The following is a 22273-nucleotide window of genomic DNA, read 5'->3' as shown; positions in this document are numbered from 1 at the left end:
AGATCAGAGTTTTGCAAGAGAAAAGGAAATACTATTTTTCCCAAGATGACATTCTTGGATATCACTGTCAAAATATTGTGTGATAGGAAAAAAATTGCAGGAATGATTAAACTTCTTGTGTATTTAATGGAATTCTCTTTTTCAGCATTAACTAGCACAAGTCCTTCTCAAAATCTTGTGAAGTAGATCAGTTTCCTTCCTAATTCAAATAAACATACAGTTCTCAAAAATTACACTGACTTTTGTTAAAATTCAACATTCTAAAGAAAATATTTTCATAAAGATTATGGGTAATTTTATATTTATAATCAAATGTATCTGGGTTTTTCTAGGTCTTCTGATATAAAGGTGGCAGAGTGGAAATTGGATTTAGAACACGATTTGCTAATTCAAGAAACTGGCCAATTAGAGTGATCGGTCTCTAACGTGGTTACTGGTTCTTCTATGGAACAAAGCTGAAAGGGACCCCTTTGCTCGCTTCTCACTTGGGATATCTGGGTGTGGCTTATTCTCTTCTCTGACTGGAACAAAGATATTCAGGAAAATCTTTTACAACTAAACTTCTTTGTCTTACAAACAAGCTTAAGGAGAAAAAAAAAAGCAGCAGATCGAGTCTGGCTTAATCGTTTGCTTATACTAGTGCATTTATTGGCTTTCTTCCAGGTTAACAAAAATAAAGCCCCAGGAAAGATATATGCAGGAGTATATTTAAGCTACTGGCTCACACACATTTTAATGGCTGAAAGTATATAAAAGATATGAAAGTGGAAGAAAAACAGTAAGCAGTCATGAAACGTAACAAGGTTTTTAATTCTTTATTAAAGGAAGCTAGATCCTGATAACAATATGCCACATATGGTTTAGAACCAAACAAATGCTGCTTAGTTATTTATTCTGCATTTTCTCCTTTTAGGAAGTGAGAAAAAAACAGTTCTATTGGCACTCGAGTTTATTTTCAATTAAAATCCCCATAAATTAGAAAACATCTCATAAAACAGTGGAAACGGAAAAAATGTTATTCAGAAAGAAACTTTCTTAAGTGTGCTCGTTTTCTGTAGTGCCCCGGGCTGTGGGATAAGTCTTCTAAGACCACTCAAAAAATAATTCAACCTCTGTGTTCGTGTTGATGATAATACATAATAGTGTCTTGTCCTTTGATGTAAATAAGAGGAAAAGCTCATACTCGCTTAGTTTTGAACTGAACCCCCCACCCTCCGCAAATTCTGCCATTTGCTCATGTCGCACACGAATAAAAAGATGCAGCTTAGAAACGAGGGCCTGGCTGCCATTGTATTTTTTCTAATTACAATTCAGAGTATTAAACACAGTTGAGTACATCCATGCATTCATGGCATAGCGTTATCACATACCGGAAGCTCCGATCACCAGCACTGAGCAAAGGCTCATTTCATAACATCATTAAGATTCATTATACGCTACAGTTCAAAAAGGCTTTGTCAAAGCAAACAGTAAGGGCCTGCTAGAAATGCACAAACAGAACTTTATATTAAATTGTCCTTTCCCTCCTTTTTCAGTACGGGAATCTGGTGGCAGTCCCAGGATTTGGGTTCAGAGCTTAACTGAAAAAGGCTTCCAGTTTCTTCAGATTGCAAAATATTACCAAAATGGAATATTTAAAAAAAAAAAAAAGAAAGGTTAAGTGGAAAATATTTGAGTAACTAGGTGGGGGTATAGTAATCAAGCATAATAACCGTATCGGAATAAAAGCAGGTGAAGTTCCGGAGTGTGAAGGTAGATAGAACGCATGAGTCACAAGGTGGAGTGTTTAATTTGGAACAAGTCAACTCAAAGCATTGCTCTCTTTTCCTTAAGAACCTTTGGTACTCTTATGTCAGAAAAGAAAGCTCTCTCATTAAAACATTTTTTTTTTCTTTTATTTCCTGCTGAGTGAAGATGCCTGGGGAGACAAACTTTACATGCTGGCTTTCTGGCTGTAGTCTTAAGCATGAGGTTATCTGGAGATTCGATGGTGAGAATTACTTCTTTAGACTCGGTACTTCTCTTTGCCATGTTCGTTGATCACGCATATGTGCTGAAACAATAGAGGATTTAAATGAATCGGCTTCTTTTTTTTTTTTTTTAAAGATTTTATTTATTTATTCGACAGAGATAGAGACAGCCAGCGAGAGAGGGAACACAAGCAGGGGGAGTGGGAGAGGAAGAAGCAGGCTCCCAGCGGAGGAGCCCGATGTGGGGCTCGATCCCAGGACTCTGGGATCACGCCCTGAGCCGAAGGCAGCCGCCCAACCGCTGTGCCACCCAGGCGCCCCTAAATGAATCGGCTTCTTAACAAAATAGGAGGTGCAGAAAATGGAATGCAGTAATAACAGAATGTCATCTTATCATTGGCTATTGTTCATTCAAATAGATGTCTACGCGTTTTTGTGCGTGCGTATGTAAAATCAAAAGAGACCCATTCGAATGCTTGAAAAAGTTTCTTCATTGTTCTAGTTTTGAGACCTATTCTGAATCTGGCTCCCTAGGTCTGGAACAACCAGAAAGGCTGAAGGAGGGTATGGTCAGCCACGGTGGGGAGAGAAGTCTCCGTTTGGTAACATTACCGCCTCTAGGGAGAACGGAGAAACAGCCATGGTAAGCACAACATTGACTCTTACTCAATCTTTTATGGGTAGCAAGAAATGTGTCGGGAATATTTTGATTGCAAGGAACAGAAGTGGAATCAGATTAATACAGGCAAAAAGGGGGATTTACTGTAGGCTACTGAGTGGCTCACAGAATCCAAGGAAGAGCTACGAATGAAGGACCTGGAAGGCCGGAATGGCATAGCTCCTGACTTCAGCCCATGGTGCTTGTGGACACTCTCTCTGGGGCCCTGCCACTCAGTGGCTTAAGACTAAAACCCCTTGATTTCTGTGACTTTTGCTTTAAGTTTCCACTTATTAGGAGAGAGAGAGACACACACACACACGATTGGTCCACTTCGTGTAGGATGTCTACCTCTAGATCGTTCAACATTGGTCAGGGTCACACAGCTGGGGGTCTACACTGGGGGACCATGTATATATGTGTTTATATATATATATATATATTTTTTTTTTCTTCTCCAAAAGGGGAATAGTTATGAACTGCATGCAACTGTAATTGGGATTATGAAAGCAAAGTACCCAGAATATTCCCGACACACTCCATAAGTGGTAGCCATTTTCACCACTATTTCAATAATTTGTTTCATTTGTATAACTGTTAAATTCTTGTGAACAGGAGGCTAGGGATTTGCATGCGTGACTTACATTCAGATCTCTGAAGTATTCATTGTAATCCAAGGCATAACCCACCACAAATAAGTTTGGAATCTCAAATCCAACATCTGAGTAGGGAGAGAGAGGAGAAAAAAAGGAATAAGAGGTAGATAACATGAGTAGAAAGCCACCATATGCTATTGTTGGCACTTAAACTGTGAGGACCTTTCATTTAAGCAGAAGCAAGTGAGAAAAATGATAAGCTATGCATGGGATGAGCCCAACAGGACCTGGCCCAGAGTGACGAGGCAGGGAGACAAGGTAGACACGCAAACATACAAGGAAGAATGGCTGTACTCCTACCATTCAGAGCTGAGAAAGGGCTCAGCCAGCCCAGGGGAGAGCAAAAAGTATGCATGAGTTAGTCATGCAGCCCCGTGGTTCCAAAGCAAGCAGTACCCCATGATATAATGCCAAAGGAAACAATCTGGAAGCATAAAGTGCAGTTCAGACAGAAGGCCTCCCAATCCTGTACTACATGACTAGGTGCACAGGCTGTTGCCACCAGGAAGACGTTCTTCCACTGCGCTTGGTGTCCTCAGCTGGATAAAGGGCTGGGAAGCCAAATCTGGGAGACCAGATGACGGGGAGTGGGATTGTTCAGTTTGAGGAAGAGAACGCTAGGGGTTATTCTAATGCTAGTCTTTGAGTCCAGGAGACAGATGATATTAATTAGCTCTCTATGTCTATTGAGGGAAGGATGGGAGTAAGTGGATTTAAATGCAGCATGAGGTACTTAGGTTGGACAAAGGAAAAATTTATTGAAAGGATGATGATCTTTACGGAAAAGGATCTTTAAGGAACAGACCATAGCGCTCCTTGTTCAGAGGTCTTGAAACAGAATAAATATGCCTATGGTCCAATGGTTTTTCAAACTCTTTCTATTTTTTTTAATCTGTTTATTACAGCACTGCAGATGAGAGATGCACTCACTTACTTTTATGAAACTGTACTTTGGTATAGCCATGGAGCAAGTTAGCCCTCTGGTGACCACTCACCACCATTTTGGATCCTATGACCAAAGATGCTTTCACATGGAGCAGGCAACTGGTTCCTGCTTGCAGAAGGTGCTGGAGGAGAGGGACTTACTTTCTAGAGGATCACATTATATGTCACTGATAGAAACCCCCTTTGGTCCCTCCACACTGTACGTTGCTTTGAGAAAAATAATCAAAGAGGAGAAGCAAGAGCAGAAGGAAAGATGTCAGAGCATACAAAAGATGTCACTGAGCATATGGGAAAGAGTCAATTATGAGAAAGGAACCCAAAGTATCAAGCCTCAGAAATCCAGGCAGAAGAAACAGAGATTCTGAACCAGCTAAAAGGATATTAGTAAATTCCAGAGAACTTGGGTTGTCACCACAATAATGACTTCACAGTCACCAGAGCAATGCCTACAGTAGGCACGTCAGACTGGGCAAAGCCGGTTCAGAAGGCCAAACCTTCAGAGTGAAGGCAGTGAAAGAAGGAAGCTGGATCAGGAGATCCGGGGGACGATTAGGAAGCAGAGTGACCTATGTCTAGCTGGTAAATGGGTGCAGTTCCTACCCTTCTATTTGCACTTGCGGGAGTTACTTATAGATGGGGCATAAAAGTGAGGCCGTGATCGGAACCGTACAGCCTGGGTTCAATACTGACTCAACATTTACAGCAACATGACCTTCAAAAACCATTGACCCTTGTTGTGTTCAATTTCCTCATCTGTAAAATGGACATAACACGAGCCCCTACCTTGGACGAATGTTGTAAGGATGAAATGTGTTAATCTCTGTGTAGCTCTTAGAAGAGTGGAAGGCCCATTGCAACCTCTTACTACTGTTACCTGCCCTTATTTTACTCGTGTTGTTGCTGTAAGTGACACAAATAACCTGTAATTAGTTGGCTTTGTCCAAAGTGAATCTTTCAACTTCCGTTAAAATCTCATCTCTATGGGATCTTCCGTGATTTCCTTAAAAGATTTCTGTTTACTAACTTCACCTAACCTTACTGCATCCAGATTATTTTCCCCACGCCAGTAACTGGACGGGGACACGTTGTTGGCTCTATCTGCCCAGCACTGATGTGGTCTAGATTTAATACATGAAACTTGTTTTTAGAATGAAGAGTCCCTTGCGAAATGTCATCGGCACATTACCGTCCACAGTGCGCTTCTCTTGCTCTGATGTTTTTGCAGCTTGCTGATGAGAACTGTAGCCAAATGATCCCAGAGACTTTAGAGCAAATGTAAGTTATAAAAGTCAAGCTGAAGTCTGCCTACGTGAGTGCAAAAAAGTCACCTCTAGTGTTAGGTTAATAAATAATCAAGCTGCTTGTTTATTCTTCCTGGCATTAGAACCATTCATATGATGGGGAGGAGAGTAGCAAAGTGCCCTGGATGAGCCAAATCGTCCCGAACATATATTTGAGGTCAAGTACGAAGATGCTGTCTGGAGATATGTGCCTCACCAATTCTCCGTGTTATTGAACTTTTCTTTGAAGGTGATGGGAGAGGTGTCTCGAATTTCCCCCTTCTGCGTGCTCAAATTCAGGCTCGCTGAAGGTCGGCATCGAGCACTGTCTGGTTCCTGGAGACGGTATGAGAGCCTGTAAGCCTTTCCAGTGACTTCCCGGGTCTAACTGACAGGGGCAGTGGCCAAGGCAGGAATCCGGGGTGTCAGCCAGTCTGATGGGGTCAAGTCTCCCTCTACCCCCTGTAACCCATTAGCTGAGTTCTTTGGCTTTAAGGTGCTATGGAAAACCTAAAAACAAAAATATCCAACGCACATGACAGAGTCTCTGTGAAAAATGCAAACTGGAAAATTAAAAAACCTTCATTGTAAAGGATTCTATCCTCGTTGTAAAGGTTCTATCGGCAAGGCTGGGGAGACCTCGGGAGCTCTGCGGGACTATCGAACCTTTACAGCTTCTGCTTCACATGGAATGCCGGCAAATAGGAAACCAGAGATTCTTCAACACAGAACAACACCATCAGCCAAACAACCAACCAACCAACCAAAACCAAAACCAACACCACTTACAGTTGGGTCGAAAGCCATCACTTCTAGGTGTTCTTTTCACCAACAAACTACCATTAAAAAAAAAAAAAGTGTTTAGTGATCCAGATAAAACTTCTGTGAATTGCAAATAGAACCGAACATCATTAAAATATGTACCCCCCCCCGCAGCATGTGGGGCACCATCCCGGCCCCCTAATTCCCGCTCCTGTTACTGAGGCACCACATCAGTGATTCTAGATAAAAGGAAGGGAGAGGGGCGCTGGCACCAGGCTCCGCCAGCTGCTCCTGGAAGCTGCTAATGGAGGCACAGTAACGAGAGGCTCAGACACCCAGCAAAGCATGTCCTCTTCCCCTTCCTCTGTCTCAGGCTAGCAGGCAAATGGGCTATTTGTTCAGTGTGGTCAGGCCAGAACACCCCAGGGCAAAGGGTCACTGGTTTGGAAAAGACGGCTCTCTTCGGGGACAATGTCCTGAGTTAGCATCCCTCTCGGGCTTATTTGGACACACAGAAGCAACCACGATGTGAACGTCCTACTCACCTGGCTACCTTGATCATGTTGGGCTCGTATTTCTCTATGCTACTGAGCAGCGCTCTCATGGTCTTCCCGGTTCCAACAACATCCTTTGCAAAGAGGACAGACACATTCAACTGCGCGCATTTGGGCAGCATAAAAGATTTTGCATCCAGACAGATGACTGTATGCCTTATTAATAATGCATCATAATTAGAATTGCCATCAGATGGAGTCAAAGTAGGAAGCAGGCTGGGTTATATTTTTAGACAGGTGCTTCTCTCGGAAGCTGGGTTTAGGGGAATATATGGGTGAATATTTCCTCTTCGAATCGTTGAGCTACGGTGAAAGCGGAGTTCGGCGGCCTTTGGAGAGCAGGTGGGGGCTGCTCACTGGGAACACCGGGACTCGTGCATGCACATTCAAGGACAAAATCTGGCCCTGAGGTTATGCAACACAATACGGAACGCATGAATTTTCATGGACATGGGATGTACATCTGAATGCACTGAATGGATAAACACCTCCCCCGTGCCCTCCCCGCTCAATAGGGGATTCTACGGCCGGGAAGTGAGATGTGTCTGGACGGCAGCTGGTGACAGCCTGTGAATTCTGAGGGTGCGAGGCCGCCGTGAGCCTCGGCTCCTCTCTGCTGATGAGCTGCTGCTCAATTAGAGGAGAATGGGCAGCAGAAATGCATTGTCCTTGGGACAGAAATCAGTTGTCGGGAGCTGATTATCAAAACAACAGGTCTGAATTTAGCCAGGGTTGGGCAATTCGTTTGGCTAGAGGGTCTACTTCCTGGGTTATGTCTGAGCCAGGAGACTGCAGATACATATGGCACACACAAGCAATTGTGTAACAAAAGCTTGCAAACGGCTCCCTTGAATTCTTGCCAGCTGATAAGACAGGCGTGCTCTTGAAGGGAAAGTGGCCATGTGCTGTATTAAGTCCACGGCTGCCACAGGGCCCGTTCTCTCTTTTTTTTAGCAGAAAAATTAAATTAAATTATAGCTTTCTCTTGGATTGCCATTTTAAAATCGATTGTATTTATGATTTGGTTGCTGAAGATAGAATTGCTTGAAGTCCTTAGGGGTCATTAGCAAGAACACTGAATCAAGGGTGAAAAGAGTTCAAACCTTGGTTTTACTATTATATACATTTGGTTCTGTTGGGCTAGTTTCCTCTTCTGTAAAAATGCCTGATTCGCAAATAGGTATAAGAACCAATTTAGACATGCGTGAAATTCGGCATAAAAATGGATAAAGTACCACGAAACTATTATTGCAAAGCTTTTATTCTAAATTGTTTCAGGCCACTGATTCCACTTAGCTCTTAGTAAATTTGGAGAGCCATGCACACAGTGGAAATTCAATAAATCCTTGACCAATTTGATAATAAATTCTATATTTCAAAACTCACCGTTAGATTCTTTCAACTTCCAAATAGGGATAAAGAAAAGTCAGCTTACCTCAACAATGAGGACATTCTGGAATTAAAAAAAAAAGACACGCAACGGTTATTTAGAATACGATGCAAATGTGACTCACAAGATAGACCCAGGTTTTTGCTTACAGTTAGAAATTTCACAATTTGCTTAGCTGGTCCTCCCCCATCCATCTAACTCAAGGGCTCGGAGGTAACGTAGGTATTGCAGATTCATGTCAACAGTCCCTCCGCAATTACTGGGTGCTACAGTTTTGGTATCTAAATTCAGGTTAGCAGCAGGGTCATGTCAGATCCTAGACCTGTCTGAAGAGCTATCCACAAGGTCGACCCACGTCCCTAATTCCAGCAAGCACCCCATCCAGCACTCGTTGGCATACAAAGGTTACTAAGAGTTTACCAGGAAAACAAGCCACATAAACTATGTTGTTCATGGAGACAGCGTCTGCAGAAGGATCACGTATTCAACTGTGACAGTCCTATATTCCCGCCGAGCCACCAGTCATTGGGGACTCTTTATTTACTCTCAGATTTTCAATCCTGTGGAAGAGGCGGCTACAGAGAGCTCTGAGAAGCGCCTGGTTGATATTTTTAGAAGCATGGTTGGGCTTCTTGCTATGTGCTCTCAAGCCTACCTCTCCTTCGCCCCTAAAAACACTGATTCTGTTTCATTTCAATTCCTGTTTGATACCTGTCCTCCCACTAGAATATAAACTCCATGAGGATGGGAATCATGTCTGTCTTGCTTACTATTGTATTCCCAGTCCCCAGCATATATGTACCGGCATATCAATGCTCCGCAATTATTTACTGAGTGGAGGATTAATAACTGATGACACTGATTAATGAATTAAAACCAACCAATTAAATGGATTAGTAGTTACATGTCAATACCGTCCCGCCAAATTAAAATACGACTATGTAAATATGACATTGCAATGAACTGAAGGGTGTGGATATAATGTAATGTTGTGTTTCTTTAGATGACTCTTCATTTCTCCCTATGACTCATATAATACTTTAAAATTTCTATCAAGCCTTACACCTTAGAAAGCTCACTTACGTCTAATGAGAAAGAGATTTAAGTAATGAAAGTGTTAGCCAACCAACGAAAATCATATTTACTTTATGTGTCAAATGCTTCTTAGGTGGAAATATCTTTCTGGAAGTGTTTTTCTCTGAGGTATAGTCATTAAATAGTCATCTAGTCGTTAAATACTTTTTTTTTTTAAGTTTTATTTATTTGAAAGATAGTGTGTGAGTGAGGAGAGGGGCCAAGGGAGAGGGACAAGCAGACTCCCTGCTGAGCACAGAACCCAGTGTGGGTCTCGATCCCAGGACCCTGAGATCATGACCTGTGCTGAAGTCAGATGCTTAACTGACTGTGCCACCCAGGCACCCCCCCTTTTAAATAAATTTTTAAAATCTTAGTTTTATCATTGAAATGTAAGCTTATCTTGTCCATTTTGAAGTAGGTCATGCCCACAGTATCCCCTGCCCTAAGAGTCACAGTGACAGAGGAGTTCCCTCGGTATTCCGAACACTTTTGCTATGTTCTTAACCGTTAACCCACAACGGTTGGTTAGGATGTGCATTTTTAGTCTGATTGAGGCTTACCAACCATGCCTATTACCCAACCTGAATACTTGGAGAATATTTGATTAATTTAATTCCCTAGTTCATAATCTCTTGTTTCAATCTTATAATGAAAAACTCTTTAAAACTCTGTTAGTCTGCATTCTTGTGTAATGCAATAAAGTACACTGTACATAATTAAATTTGTTTTTTAAAAGCTCAGAACCTTGCAAAACAAGAGTCATCTTTGAAAAGATTAACTTTAACTATAAGATACAGTGGTGGCTGGGAAGTGGGACTGGAATGTGTACTAATCCAGAGATAGGTTATCAAAATTACTTAAACACATTTTAAAATCAAGGAATGCGTATGCAGATTCAAAATCAAATAGAGAAGTCTAAAGATTTTCTAAATGGTGCTGTGTATCTATCTGTAAAGTATTTAAAAATGCTCATGTGCTTTATGTATTAAAGTTATCATGGCTTTCTATATTATGCATAGCCAAAATTGATCACATCTAACAAAAATGACAATAATCTGTTTTATGTTTTTCATTTTTCCTAGTTTTATTGAGGTATAGTTGACATACGCTGTATAAGTTTAAGTCATACAGCATAATGGTTTGATTTATATATTTTGGAAAATGATTACCTCAATAAATTTAGTTAGCATCCATCATCTCATACAGATATAATAAAAGAAGAAAGCAAAAAAAGAAAACAATTTTTCCTTAGAATGAGAACTCGTAGGATTAACTCTCCTAACAGCCTTCGTATATATCACACGACAGTGTTAGCTACAGTCATTGTATTGTACATTTCATCCCTAGTACTTATTTATCTTATCACTGAACGTTTGTAGCTTCTGATCACCCTCCTCTGATTTCCCTGCCCCCCACGCCCTGCCCTAGGTAACCACATATCTGATCTCTTTTCCTATGAGTCAGGTTTTTTGTCTTGTTTTGTTTTAGATCCCACATGCAAGTAAGATCATACAGTATTTGTCTTTCTCTGTCTGACTTACTTCATTAGCATAATGCTCGCAAGATCCATTCAGGTTGTCACAAATGGCAGGATTTCCTAGTTTCTTATGGTTGAATAATATTCCATCGTGTGTGTGTGTGTGTGTGTGTGTGTGTGTGTGTGTGTGTGTATGACAACTTCTTTATCTGGCACTACTTTCTTAATATCATATAAAACCTAGGACATATTTAGATTGCCCTAGTTGTCTTTAAAATGACCTTTGTAGCTGGTTTGTCTCATCAAAGCCCATGCATTGGGCCTTTAACTCCCTTTTAATTTAAAGTGGTCTCTTTTACTGTACTTCTATTCCTCAGTTTAATAATTTTAGACACCATCTATTTACTATATTATATAATGATGAGAATTTAGTTGTTTTTACACTATCTCACTTCTTTTTCCATCTCCAGGGTAGATACTTTGTTATGACTGTATCTTCTTGTAGTGCTCACATTTTTTCCCACTACAGAGTCAAGTAGTATACTATAATTATGTTCCCTTTTAGTTTGTTTCTTTCCTTGGAATTCCTACTTGTTTTCCCTATCATCATCCAGTGTCTTAGACTGCAATAACTCTCCTTTTCTTTGGCTTGCCTTCTTTTCTCTTTCCTTCCTTCCTTCCTTCCTTCCTTCCTTCCTTCCTTCCTTCTAGCTCTTCCTTCTCGGAAGGATTGTTATGAAGAATACATTAGTTAATTATGGTTTAACTATATTTCTCAAAGGATTTTGGAGGATTAGAGAGGCTAAGCGGGTTGATAACATCTGTAACAACACAAAGAACTTTGCGAGTTGTGTACGGCATTTCAAAAGTAAAATTATTTAGTGGGTTCATAAATGATGGGCAAGGGAAAACTGATATAGAAAAACCATCTGTTACTGAAAGGGAGCTATGCAGAAATCTAAAGATCTTCAGTGAGTTAAATAGAGCAGTCAATACAGATATTTCTTTTCCTTCACAGAACATCACACTATTTTCATCACACACATTTTCAAGTTCTTTCCTAAATAATATGTGGGTTTACTGTCCAGATTGTTAGCAGCCTACCTCTCGTATGAAAAGTTCACCTCCAAAAAAGCAATGCATTTAGTACCTTTGGAAATTGGCATACAAAACAAATAGCCCAAGAGTACAGAGGAAGTGACTACCCCAACTTTGGAAGCATTTTTACTAGTGTCTAAGAGAACTGATCTCTTTACATTTTAATATACCAGGATTAGCACCACAAGCTAAGGGACAAAGACAAATTCGTCTTTATACGATCAGCGTATAACATGGAGACCGGTATGTAGCAGGTGCTCAAGAAATGCTCGTGGAAAAGATCAACAGTTTTGACCCCAGTTCTTTCTCTAGGTCATTAAACTTTTGACATATCCCCTCCATCTTTTTCTCAATGATGTACAATTCCCCCTTAACTGAGCTATAATTAATGTCTACTGCTTTTAATTTTGCACCAAGAAATCTTCCAAAATCCCCCCTCCCCCCCTTTTTTCTTTTCTGAGTGGGCAACCTTAGAAATTTTTTCAGGACACGCTGTGCCTCCTAAGCGCTTCCAATCTGATAACTCCCATCACTGAATCTGAGAAGCCTGCCAGTTCCTGTCTTAGTCATCTCATTTCCTCCCGGAAAGTCAGTAAAACTTGCAACCTGGGGGCCACAGGCAAAAATTCTATGAGGAGTCTCTGGAGTGTGTCCTTTCCTTGCTACGGTGCAATCCTGATGGAAGCTAATCACCTCAAGTTTCCTGGAAAAAAAGAAAGGAAAGAGGAAAAAGAAGACAAGAAAGAAGGAAGGAGTTATACAAATCTAAACGATTTTCTTAAATAGGTTATTCCCACTTTCAGTCTTTTAAATTTTTAAATTTTCTTTTTTTTTTTTTTTAAGATTTTATTTATTTATTTGACAGAGACAGCCAGCGAGAGAGGGAACACAGCAGGGGGAGTGGGAGAGGAAGAAGCAGGCTCCTAGCGGAGGAGCCTGATGTGGGGCTCGATCCCGGAACGCTGGGATCACGCCCTGAGCTGAAGGCAGACGCTTAACGACTGTGCCACCCAGGCGCCCCCAGTCTTTTAAAATGCAGCATGATTCGCACTCCGGTCTAACCGGCAGCAGCACAGTTTTGCGGCTATGGTCATGGCAAGCAGAGGGATGGCAGGAATTATGATGGGCTCATTGTGGGTGCTGAGCACGGGGAGGAGCGTGACTATGAACCCCACGGAGAAAGGAATGTAGTTCAGCATTTCAGTTTATGTGATAATTCGCAAAATTGCCAGAATCATCAGTCGGTGGGCTTTTCCATTATTGTTCTCAGCCTAGTCAGATGCAATAAAAAGGAATGATTTAAATAGTTAAGGCAGCCAAGGAGGAAATTTGGCAGGTTCTGACGCTTCATTCTGGCATTTGATTAGAAACTGATTTGGTGGGGAAGGTGGCACGTCTCCTGAAATCTTGCATTTAACCTGCACATCTGTGTTTTCCTGTTGCCAGATTTGGGTCTGTTTCCTTGCATTTGGTTTTATTCCACCCCTTTCAGAGATTCCCCTTGAACATGAATAAAATCGTTTTGCTTTAATGGCTCCACACATTTTATGAAATGCCAGGATTAAATCAACGTTGAAAAAAACTCAGCCGGAGAGCACGTTGTGCAGACAGCTCGAACACACCGAGGAAAATGCTTTTAAACATCGTGAGCCGACGAAGCCATTTAACTTCATCGAGGGTTCCCTTTATTCAACAGCCATGACCTATTTAGAACCATGACTCAGCCAGCTTCCCTTATGAGCTTCCTTTTCTTTGCTTTAAAAAAAGGGAAGAAAGAAAGAAAAAAGTAAAGAAGGAAGGAAAGAGAGAAAGAAAGAAGAAGAAAAGTAAAAAAAGAAGCCAAGAAAGAGACAGGTCCATGGGGGTCATTGTCTCTTTTCTGAATACTGTAACCCACACAATTCTTTTTTTTTTTTAATGATTTTTTATTATATTATGTTAGTCACCGTACAGTACATCCCCGGTTTCCGATGTAAGGCTCGATGATTCATTAGTAACCCACACAATTCTTTAGACAGTTTAAGAAGTTATGTAGTACAGTTATGGCTCTTATAATGTATGCACAATTATATAGGTGAGTTATGGCCCCATGTTTTTAAAAGTTCTTTTATAAACATTTGATTTTTTAAAAATCTTTTCAGGGCGCTTGGGTGGCTCAGTCAACTAAGCGTCCGACTCTTGGCTTCAGCTCAGGTCATGATCTCGGGGTCATGAGATGGAGCCCTGCGGCGGGCTCCACGCTCAGCCAGGAGTCTGCTTGAGATTCTCTCCCTCTGCCCCTCCCCTGCCCCCCCACCCCGCTCACACACACTCTCTCTCTCTCAAATAAAGAAATAAATCTTAAAAAAAAAAAAAAAAGAAAGTAAAAAGTCTTTTCTAACCCTCCGTCCTTCATTTCATCGTTTGGCTCTGCTGCTGCTTTGGACAGCACGGTGCCTTCTGCAATGCTCCTGCTTCACTCCTGTGGTTCCAGCGCTCGTGCTGGCTCAGCCTATATGGCCTCCGGACGGGTTTCTCTGCCTGGAGTCTCTCTCCCATCCTCAGTGACTCTACCCTCCTATCGAGTTCATTTTCCCAAAACACAGCTTCTTGATGTCACTTCTGCTCAAAAACTTCTGCAACTTCTCTTTGCTTTTCTGAGCAAGTTAAACTCTTTATTGAGACATTCAATATATCCTACCAACCAAACCCAATTCACATTTTTGGTGTTTTAAAGTATTCTTTCTCTATTTTGAGCTGATTTCCTTCAGTCACATTGGTCCACTCTTGTCCTCTGGCTGTCCTATTTCCCTCCTTTGTCCCTCATTTCATGATGCTCTTCCTCCCTTTTCTGGGTTATTCCCAGGCTTTCTGGTCCCAAGTAACACCTCAGCCTCTTCTTGCACAGACAGTCACAGTCCCGAGGAATCATTCCTTCTTTGGATTTCTTTAAGGGCCAGGGGCTTTTCTTGGGATCATTAAAAAGAGTACCCGCTAATTGTTGGGTGCCTTTCGAGTCCCCCCCCCCAACCCCCCGGTGTACATTCTGGGTGATGGAAAGATTCTGGAGGGCCCCTGAAACTTATTTTTAAAGTCCTCTCAAACTCTTAATGCATAGCCTTTCCCTGAAAGGCTGAGGGATGGGTGAACCGATCAGGCCACATGCATGCCTTCATCTGTTTAAGGAAAAGGAAATTCCAAAAGTTAAGTGCCACTGTTTTCACTTGTCACTTTCAGGTGTGTTGCAGTCACCAACCCCATTCCCGCTTTGAATCTCTTGTGACACCAAAGCCCTTCTGCTTCTCGAAGACAATGTGCCCTCACTTGACACCTTTCTCACTCAACTTAAACCCAGCGTGCTGGCTGATGTGTCCTTCCATCTGGCTAGATGGGCTTCTATGTACCTTTCCCTCTGCATGTCCTTCCTTTCCCACACTTCACTGACAACCTCTTTCTGGCTTCCTTCTAAGAGAAAGAGGAGCCTGCTCTCAGTCACCACATACTTATTCCCACCTGTCAGCTACGCACCGTGCCCGATGCGGGAGATAGGATGGTGAATAAGATAGGCAGGCTCCCTGCCCACCTTACCCTGACGTTCTGGTGGGGGGAACAGACCAATAAAAAAGTCAGCCTCAAAGTAAACACAGCAAACTGTGGAAAGGGCTGACTTGAAATAGGGTACAGATACGGAGATGAATGGGGAAGGTAGGGAGCCTGTCTCTTTTAGACGGAGAGTCAGGGAAGGCCTCTCTTACACAGGAGGCTGAGACCTGAAGGATGGGAGGAAAATGGATTCCAGGTTGGAGGCCACAGCTTGTCCGAGGTCTTGGCAGGAAGGAACTTCACCTCTGTGGTGATAGCACTGTGAGGAGGGGTGAGTGGTGTACGAAGATGGTGGGAGGGAAGCAGGGCCAGATCACACGGGTCTTACAGGCTGTGAGAAGGAGGCTGGATTATAATCTCAGAACACTGGGAGTAGGGTTCCCAGATAAAATACAGAACACCCAGTTACATTTGAATTTCAGATGAATAACAAATGACTTTTGAGTTTAAGTATGTTCCAATTACTGCATGTGACATGCTTATACTAAAAATGTGTTTATTGTTTATTTGAAATTCAAATTCAACTTGGCATCCTGTTCTTTTTTTTTTTTTTTTTGCTAAGTCTGACAACCCTAATCAAGTGGCCGCTGAACGGTTTTCAGTAGGCTAGTGAGGAGATCTGATTTGTATTTTAAGAAGATCCCATTTGGAGAAGGGTTTGGAGGGCAGCAGGAGTTAAATGAAGGAGTTCAAGGAGACTAGTGGCTACCATAGCATCTCAGAGAAGGGACAGCAGTGGTCTGGCCCTAGAACACCAGTGCTTCTCAAACTTCCATCTGAATACAAACCATCTAGGGATCTTGTGAAAAGGAAGACTTAATTCAGATGACCTAAAGTGGGATCTGAGATGCTGCATTTCTAATTAGTTTGCAGATGGTGCTGACCTTGCTGGTTCCTGACCAAAGGTCATCAAACTATGGCCCATCGGCCAAATCTGGCCTACTGCCTATTTTTACAAATAAAGTTTTATTGAAACACAGCCATGTCCATTTGTTTCCATTTTATCTATGGCCGCTTGCTGGTTTTGTGCTATGATAGCAGAGTTAAGTAGTTGCAACAGAGGCTGTATAGCCCCCCAAATCTAAAAACACTTACCGCCTGGCCCTTCCCTAAAAAGTTCACTAACCCTTGCCCTAGACCACATTTTGCTACTGAAAGTCTAGACTTGGGTGATTACCATAAAGATGGAGAGAAGTGGGCAGTTTTAAGATACATTTGAGAGTACTGAGTGCGGTCTACACTGGCTCATTAAGCACTCCCCTCTGATGGGAGCCCAGGTACCCCGAACTGCATAAAGATGCATCATCTCTAAGCCTAAGCTGTTGCGATGGTTGAGAACCTGTCTAACCAATGCGGATTCACCTTAGAAATATTTATCCTGTGTGTTCTAAGCTCAAGGGGTTCTACTCGGCACACATTTAGGCACATACAAAAATCCATCAATGCACACGTAAATGTGAGGGTAAAGATACCATGGAATAGCACCTGGTAACCTGGAAGAATCTCTTGTCATGTAAGCAAAAAATGGAAGCTGACTCCTGCTTGTATTTACAGCCGGCTGATTTTCCACCTCTCCCACCCGAACCTCCATGATCTCTACTTTCTCATGGCGGGAGGGTGTCTTCGTAGTATTCTGGGAGGGGATACCGAGGCACAGTACTATCACCCCTCCTGTCACTCCGTCCCTAGTAAGAAACTACCCTTTCCCCACCCTCCTCTCCAGCTCCTAAAGGAAGAGACTATCTGGTGCTCACGTAGAAGAGAGATCACTTTAAAATGAAATAGAAGATTTTAGAAAGCCGGAGAGAAAAACCAATTTTATGTGCAACTTTTTTCTTGGCATTCATTTAGGATTCTTAGAACTACCACTTTGACAGACCCCTGGTAATAGCCCATGGCAAGAGGCTCGTGTAATACTGCACAAGGTATGGTATTTCTCTCGTGCCATGCACCTGTCAGGCAATGTCCTACAACAAAGTCCCAAAATGACTTATCGTTTAAAGGCCACTCCAGGCTTGTTAAAAGTTGTGAATTTCTGGAAATTGCTTTGAGTATTTTAGTTTTTTAGGAGGTTATCTTTATTTTAATTGCTTTTTAAGTAGGATCCACACCCAGCGTGGCTCCCAATACGGGACTCGAACTCACAACTGTGAGATCAAGGCCTGAGCGGAGATCAAAAGTCGGTCGCTCAACGGACTGAGCCACCCAGGCACCCCAAGGATGTTATTTCATGTGCTGACGTAGTAACATTAAATGGTGGCATAGTGATGCATGAACATCAGCCCGTTAATTCCAATTTCTGCGGAATATAATTTACGTCTACATAGCAACGTCACGCCCGGATGGCTACTAGGCTTTCTGAAGAGTAGAGGGAAGGAAGCTGGTTGGTATAGTTAGAGCCCTCGTGGCTCTGTAGTGTTCCTAACGTTGTTACACATATTTCTGTTAAATGTGCCTGCTATTCCTTCTCCCCATCCGGACATTGCGTCACAATAACAACCACAAATATGGGAGATTGAACTTGTGGAAGAGACTGATCCCTTTTACTCGGAAAGCTGAACTTGTTCAAGGATAACAAATACAAGGTACGTCTGTGGAGCTGTTGCTTGCATTCCCAGCAAAACTCGAATCTCAGGCCCCATTTCCACAAAGGCCATGTACTTTAGGAAACAACTGTTCGCTCCAAAGGACGGATTTATGTCAGGATCCAAACAGATTTTCACTTAATTATTAAGCAGGGGCAGGTCTGGAACCCAAGTTGAAAGCGAAGGTGTTCGCCCTGTGATCTAATGGATTACGTTCTTTTGCGTGGGAGTGAAAAAGGCAAAAGGCTGAAAAATGTGCTCCCAAGAAATCCTTTTTTAATCCCCTCCTTAAATTTTAGATATTTCAACAAACCTGTTTAAATGTCTTACTGCAATGCCTAGGTGCTGAGCCATAGATGAGAGACCAAAAAAGCAAATAAATAAAGGAATATGCTTCCTTTTCTAGAAGAACCGCAAGAGGAGAAAAGGAAGGGATTTTGTAATACGGGGTTGTCTGAAGTGAGGTTGGGAGGAAGGTTGGAAACGAAAGATCTGGTCAGCCTCAGGTCCTGGAAGCATTATAAAAGGAGTGTTTTATAAGGAAGAAATCATTAAAAGGATTCACACATCCATTTGCATGAATTAGCCAGCCCGGGAGAGTGTCTGAAATGCTTGTCAAGAGCTGACCTGAAATGAGGGTCATTGATTTCCCTACGACATCTATGCAGCCCGAGCCCAGTTACATTCACAAACCTTTCCAGCCAGTGTTGAAAGATCATCGCCTCCAATTATCTGCATCTCGCCCATGGACTGGTCGTTCTAAAAAAAAGCAAAGATAATATGTCACTGTACAAGAAAACCTTTACAGCACATATCCCCCCCGCCCCTTCCCCGTCTACCGGGCTAGCGGCTAGATTGCGCCTGACAAACGCGGCAAATAGCTGGGGCAGATTCCTCGTTGCCCCTGGTTACCGAGAGCCGCGGGCCTGCCTCGGCGCTGGAGACAAAGCATTCTAATGGCTCCGGGAGGGGAGAGACTCCGTGCACAGGGGATGATAAAAGGAGTGCAGAGAAAACCAACAGCCCTAATTTTGGAACACAAAAATGATGGGAGGTGCCTGAACCTATTCCGAGGCAGATGCAACGGGGAAGGCAGTCATGCTCCGGGACCTCCCTGGGGGGAGGGGGCTGGGGGGGGCGCCCAGAAGTGGGCCACGCATTTGTCTGCTGGGCCACCAAGCCCCAGTCGTCTGCTCCAGTGGGGAGCAATCAGATGGTGGTTCCCAAAGAAATTAGGGGCCTCCTTGACTCCTACCAACACAGGTCCATCCCCTCATCTGGTGTTGAGGGCAGTTCTAACAGTTAACAGATCAAGAACTATTGGCTTAGACCTTCAGGCGTGAACGAAGAAGCCTCAGGAACTTTCCGCAGTCCCAGGAATATGTTAAGAGACTTTTGCACTCCAATTCCATTAGAGGTCATGAGTATTCATTTTCATGGTGGCTATGTATCCTACATCACCCTGCGCGCGCACACACACGCACGCGCGCACACACACACACACACACACACACACACACACAAATATGCTTTGTTACACAGCGCCTATCACAGCAAAGTAACATGGAGGTAGAACAGGAAACAGAGCAGGCAACTTGTTTTCTGGCCTCACTTCGGAGACACACAAAGGGACTGACGCAGATTCCCCACAGATTGTGGCTTCATGACCAAGGCAGACCCTTCCAGCAATAACCTAAGGGAGAAGGTGATGGTGCGGGCACTCCATGCAGGATGTGCTGAACCAGGAAGCATCTTAGGTCACTGCTGCGGCTTCTTTAGCTCAGGGCTTTCCCCTCTTGTTCTGGCAAAAAGGCTTTGCCTCTATGCTTGGGGGCGGGGCAGGGTGGGGCGGGTGTGGTTCATTCCCTAAGGATCACGTGGGGCCAGGCCTTACCTGGCTAAACCAGCTATGCCCCAAGCTACATCTGCCCTTGGACTTGCAGCTACTGAAGCTAATTCTTTCCCTTAGGAATGTTCTTGGGTTGGTTTGAACTGGATTCTGTCACTTGCAAGCGAGTCTCTATCTAGGCATTGAGCTCCTTCGTCGTAGAATTGGTCGAGGTAGAAATCAGCCGAATAATCAATATAACAGTTTCACCAACGAAGCAGCTTTAGGCTTATTACCTTACTGCACAAGAGGAGGGAAAATGACCTTAAAATGTTTTCACTTCCACTTGGAAAAGCGTTCATTCTTTACGGCAAAGGAGTGGAGAGGATGCCCACCAAGTAGATAAGTCCAATAATTTTCTTCTTATGGGAACTGATCGCAAAAGGAGAAAGTCAAAGAACATCCAGAATTCACGGATCTCTTGCTGTTTCTGAATGGGCATTTATAACCATACATTCACAAACGGTCGTGCAGTGGGTTAGGAACTTGTCAAAAATGCCAAAGGAGAAGATTTTCTTATCACTTGTAGAGGTGCGAGATATAGGAGCTAACATAGGGGGAATGTCTGCATATTAGACTCAAATGTGTTGTTAATAGCAGTGGGAAAAATAAAATTTCAATACCTCCACCGGACGGAGGTGTGCAGAATTGGATGGAACCACTAAACCACACAGTTTAACGTAACAAACGAGATCTACTCTCTGCCAATCAGAGTAAATGTCATAATAATTCTATTATCATCTTCATCCTATTGATTAAAAACAAAAACCACAATATATCAGAAAGCTGAATAATGTGCTTATAAGTCTCGCCTTCAGCATGTTGCCAAGCAAGTCTTAGTTCAGAAGACCTTACGTAGAGTCCAAGTTTATAACATGCTTTTATTATTAGATTTGTCCTTAACGCATCTGGAACTTATATCTTCCTAGTGTCTGTATAGTCAATTGTCCCAATACCACTTACTGAATTGTTTGGGTTTTTTTCCCTACTGGTTGGAAATGTCATTTTTATCATATCTTTCATTCTCATATGTGAGGGTCAGTTTTTATACTCTTCTGTTTCATTAGCCTAAAGGTCCATTTTAGCATCCAAACTATACTGTTCAATTATTATAGCTTTTTAGTATGTTTTAGTATCTGGTAGTGTAAGTCCCATTTTTGTGTTCTTTTTTTATTGTCTCGGCTATTTTTGGACATTTATTTGCCTATTTGCTGGGCTGTTATGAAGATCAAATGAATTAATATATACTGATCATTTAGAACAGAGCCTGGCACATGGTAAGTACTTGATAAATGCTGGATAGAATTCATTTCCCTCCCTCCCCCTCTTCCTCACTTCCTCCCTTCCCTACCTCTGTCCTTCCTTTCTTCCTTTCTTCCTCTCTTCCTCCTTTCCTTCCTTCCTTCCTTGGAAATGGTCACTCCTCAGACCTCTCTGGACACTGAAGTCTGGAGCTCCCCTGGTTTAATGACTCCAGGAAAGAAGACTTTTGTCTCGCTGGGATGGAGAAGGGAACTTACAGACCATTTCTCCATTCACATGCTCCCCATCACCTTGCTGCTTTTAACCCATTCCTCCTTCACTCCATCTTCTAAGAACCTAGTGACTACCTGTGAGCCTTTCAGCAATCCTGTGGCACAAATCCGGGGCTTCTCATCGACAGTTCCCTTCATAGGCATTTAGATTTCCACTTTCTCTATTCGGCTGAGTCAGTGCCCTTCCTTAATCTGTTTTGCCTCCTAAAAACCACTGACATCTCTCTCCCTGCCCAGTGAGGTTTTCTCCCCTCCTCTTTGTCCTTGGGGTATATACCTCTGTTTCTTTCTTTACCGGCATTTTGGTGGGGTTTCAGGAGAGACTAGAGCTAAATGTATGCCTTCAATCCACTGTGTTTAACCATGATATTTTTCTAATGGTTCAAAAGCATCCTTAGAGTCCTAGGATCGATACATTTTTTTAAACCATCATTGGTTTCGATTTGATAATATTTTATTTGGGATTATTTGTCATATCTTCATAAGTCAGATGGGTTTATAGTATTAAAGCACAGTTATACTAGCCTCATACAATGCGCTGAGTGGTTATTTATCTTTTTCCTATGCTCTGGAAGAGTTTGTATAGGAAAGGATTGATCGCTTTTGCTGAAGTTCAGTAGAGCTCAGTATAGGTATTATTTAATCCCCAACTTACAAACAAGGAACCTGAGCAATGAGCATTTATGGAACTTGCCCGAAGAGGAGCTGCTGCTAAGTGAGTCTAGTGCAATCCTAGAATTGCCTGGCTCCATATTATTCTGGGGGTAACGAACCCCTACCCTGTGTGCCCAGTATTCCTAGAAGAGAGAAGCACAG

At 42.6% G+C, this 22273-nt stretch overlaps 1 protein-coding gene across 2 annotated transcripts in view; it reads right to left on the bottom strand.

The window, feature by feature from the left end:
- Positions 1-800: 800 nt before the first annotated feature.
- Positions 801-22273, bottom strand: part of PRTFDC1 (phosphoribosyl transferase domain containing 1) — a 90061-nt gene continuing 68588 nt past the window's right edge. Inside the window, exons 4-9 of one of the 2 annotated variants that reach the window (XM_040645322.1) lie at positions 18728-18793; positions 8261-8278; positions 6817-6899; positions 6299-6345; positions 3273-3349; positions 801-2053 (exon numbers count right to left, since the gene is read on the bottom strand). In XM_040645322.1, coding sequence (XP_040501256.1) covers positions 2006-2053; positions 3273-3349; positions 6299-6345; positions 6817-6899; positions 8261-8278; positions 18728-18793 — 339 coding nt within the window. In that variant the 3' untranslated portion in view covers positions 801-2005. Of the gene's footprint in view, positions 2054-2227; positions 2588-3272; positions 3350-6298; positions 6346-6816; positions 6900-8260; positions 8279-18727; positions 18794-22273 lie in introns of those variants that run through there. The other variant, XM_040645323.1, reaches the window with a different exon arrangement.

This window comes from Ursus maritimus, unplaced genomic scaffold (genome assembly GCF_017311325.1).
Source record: "Ursus maritimus isolate PB19 unplaced genomic scaffold, ASM1731132v1 scaffold_31, whole genome shotgun sequence".
Classification (NCBI taxonomy): Eukaryota; Metazoa; Chordata; class Mammalia; order Carnivora; family Ursidae; genus Ursus; species Ursus maritimus.
The sequence above is the reverse complement of the archived record's forward strand: the minus strand, read 5'-3'. Positions and strand labels throughout refer to the sequence as shown.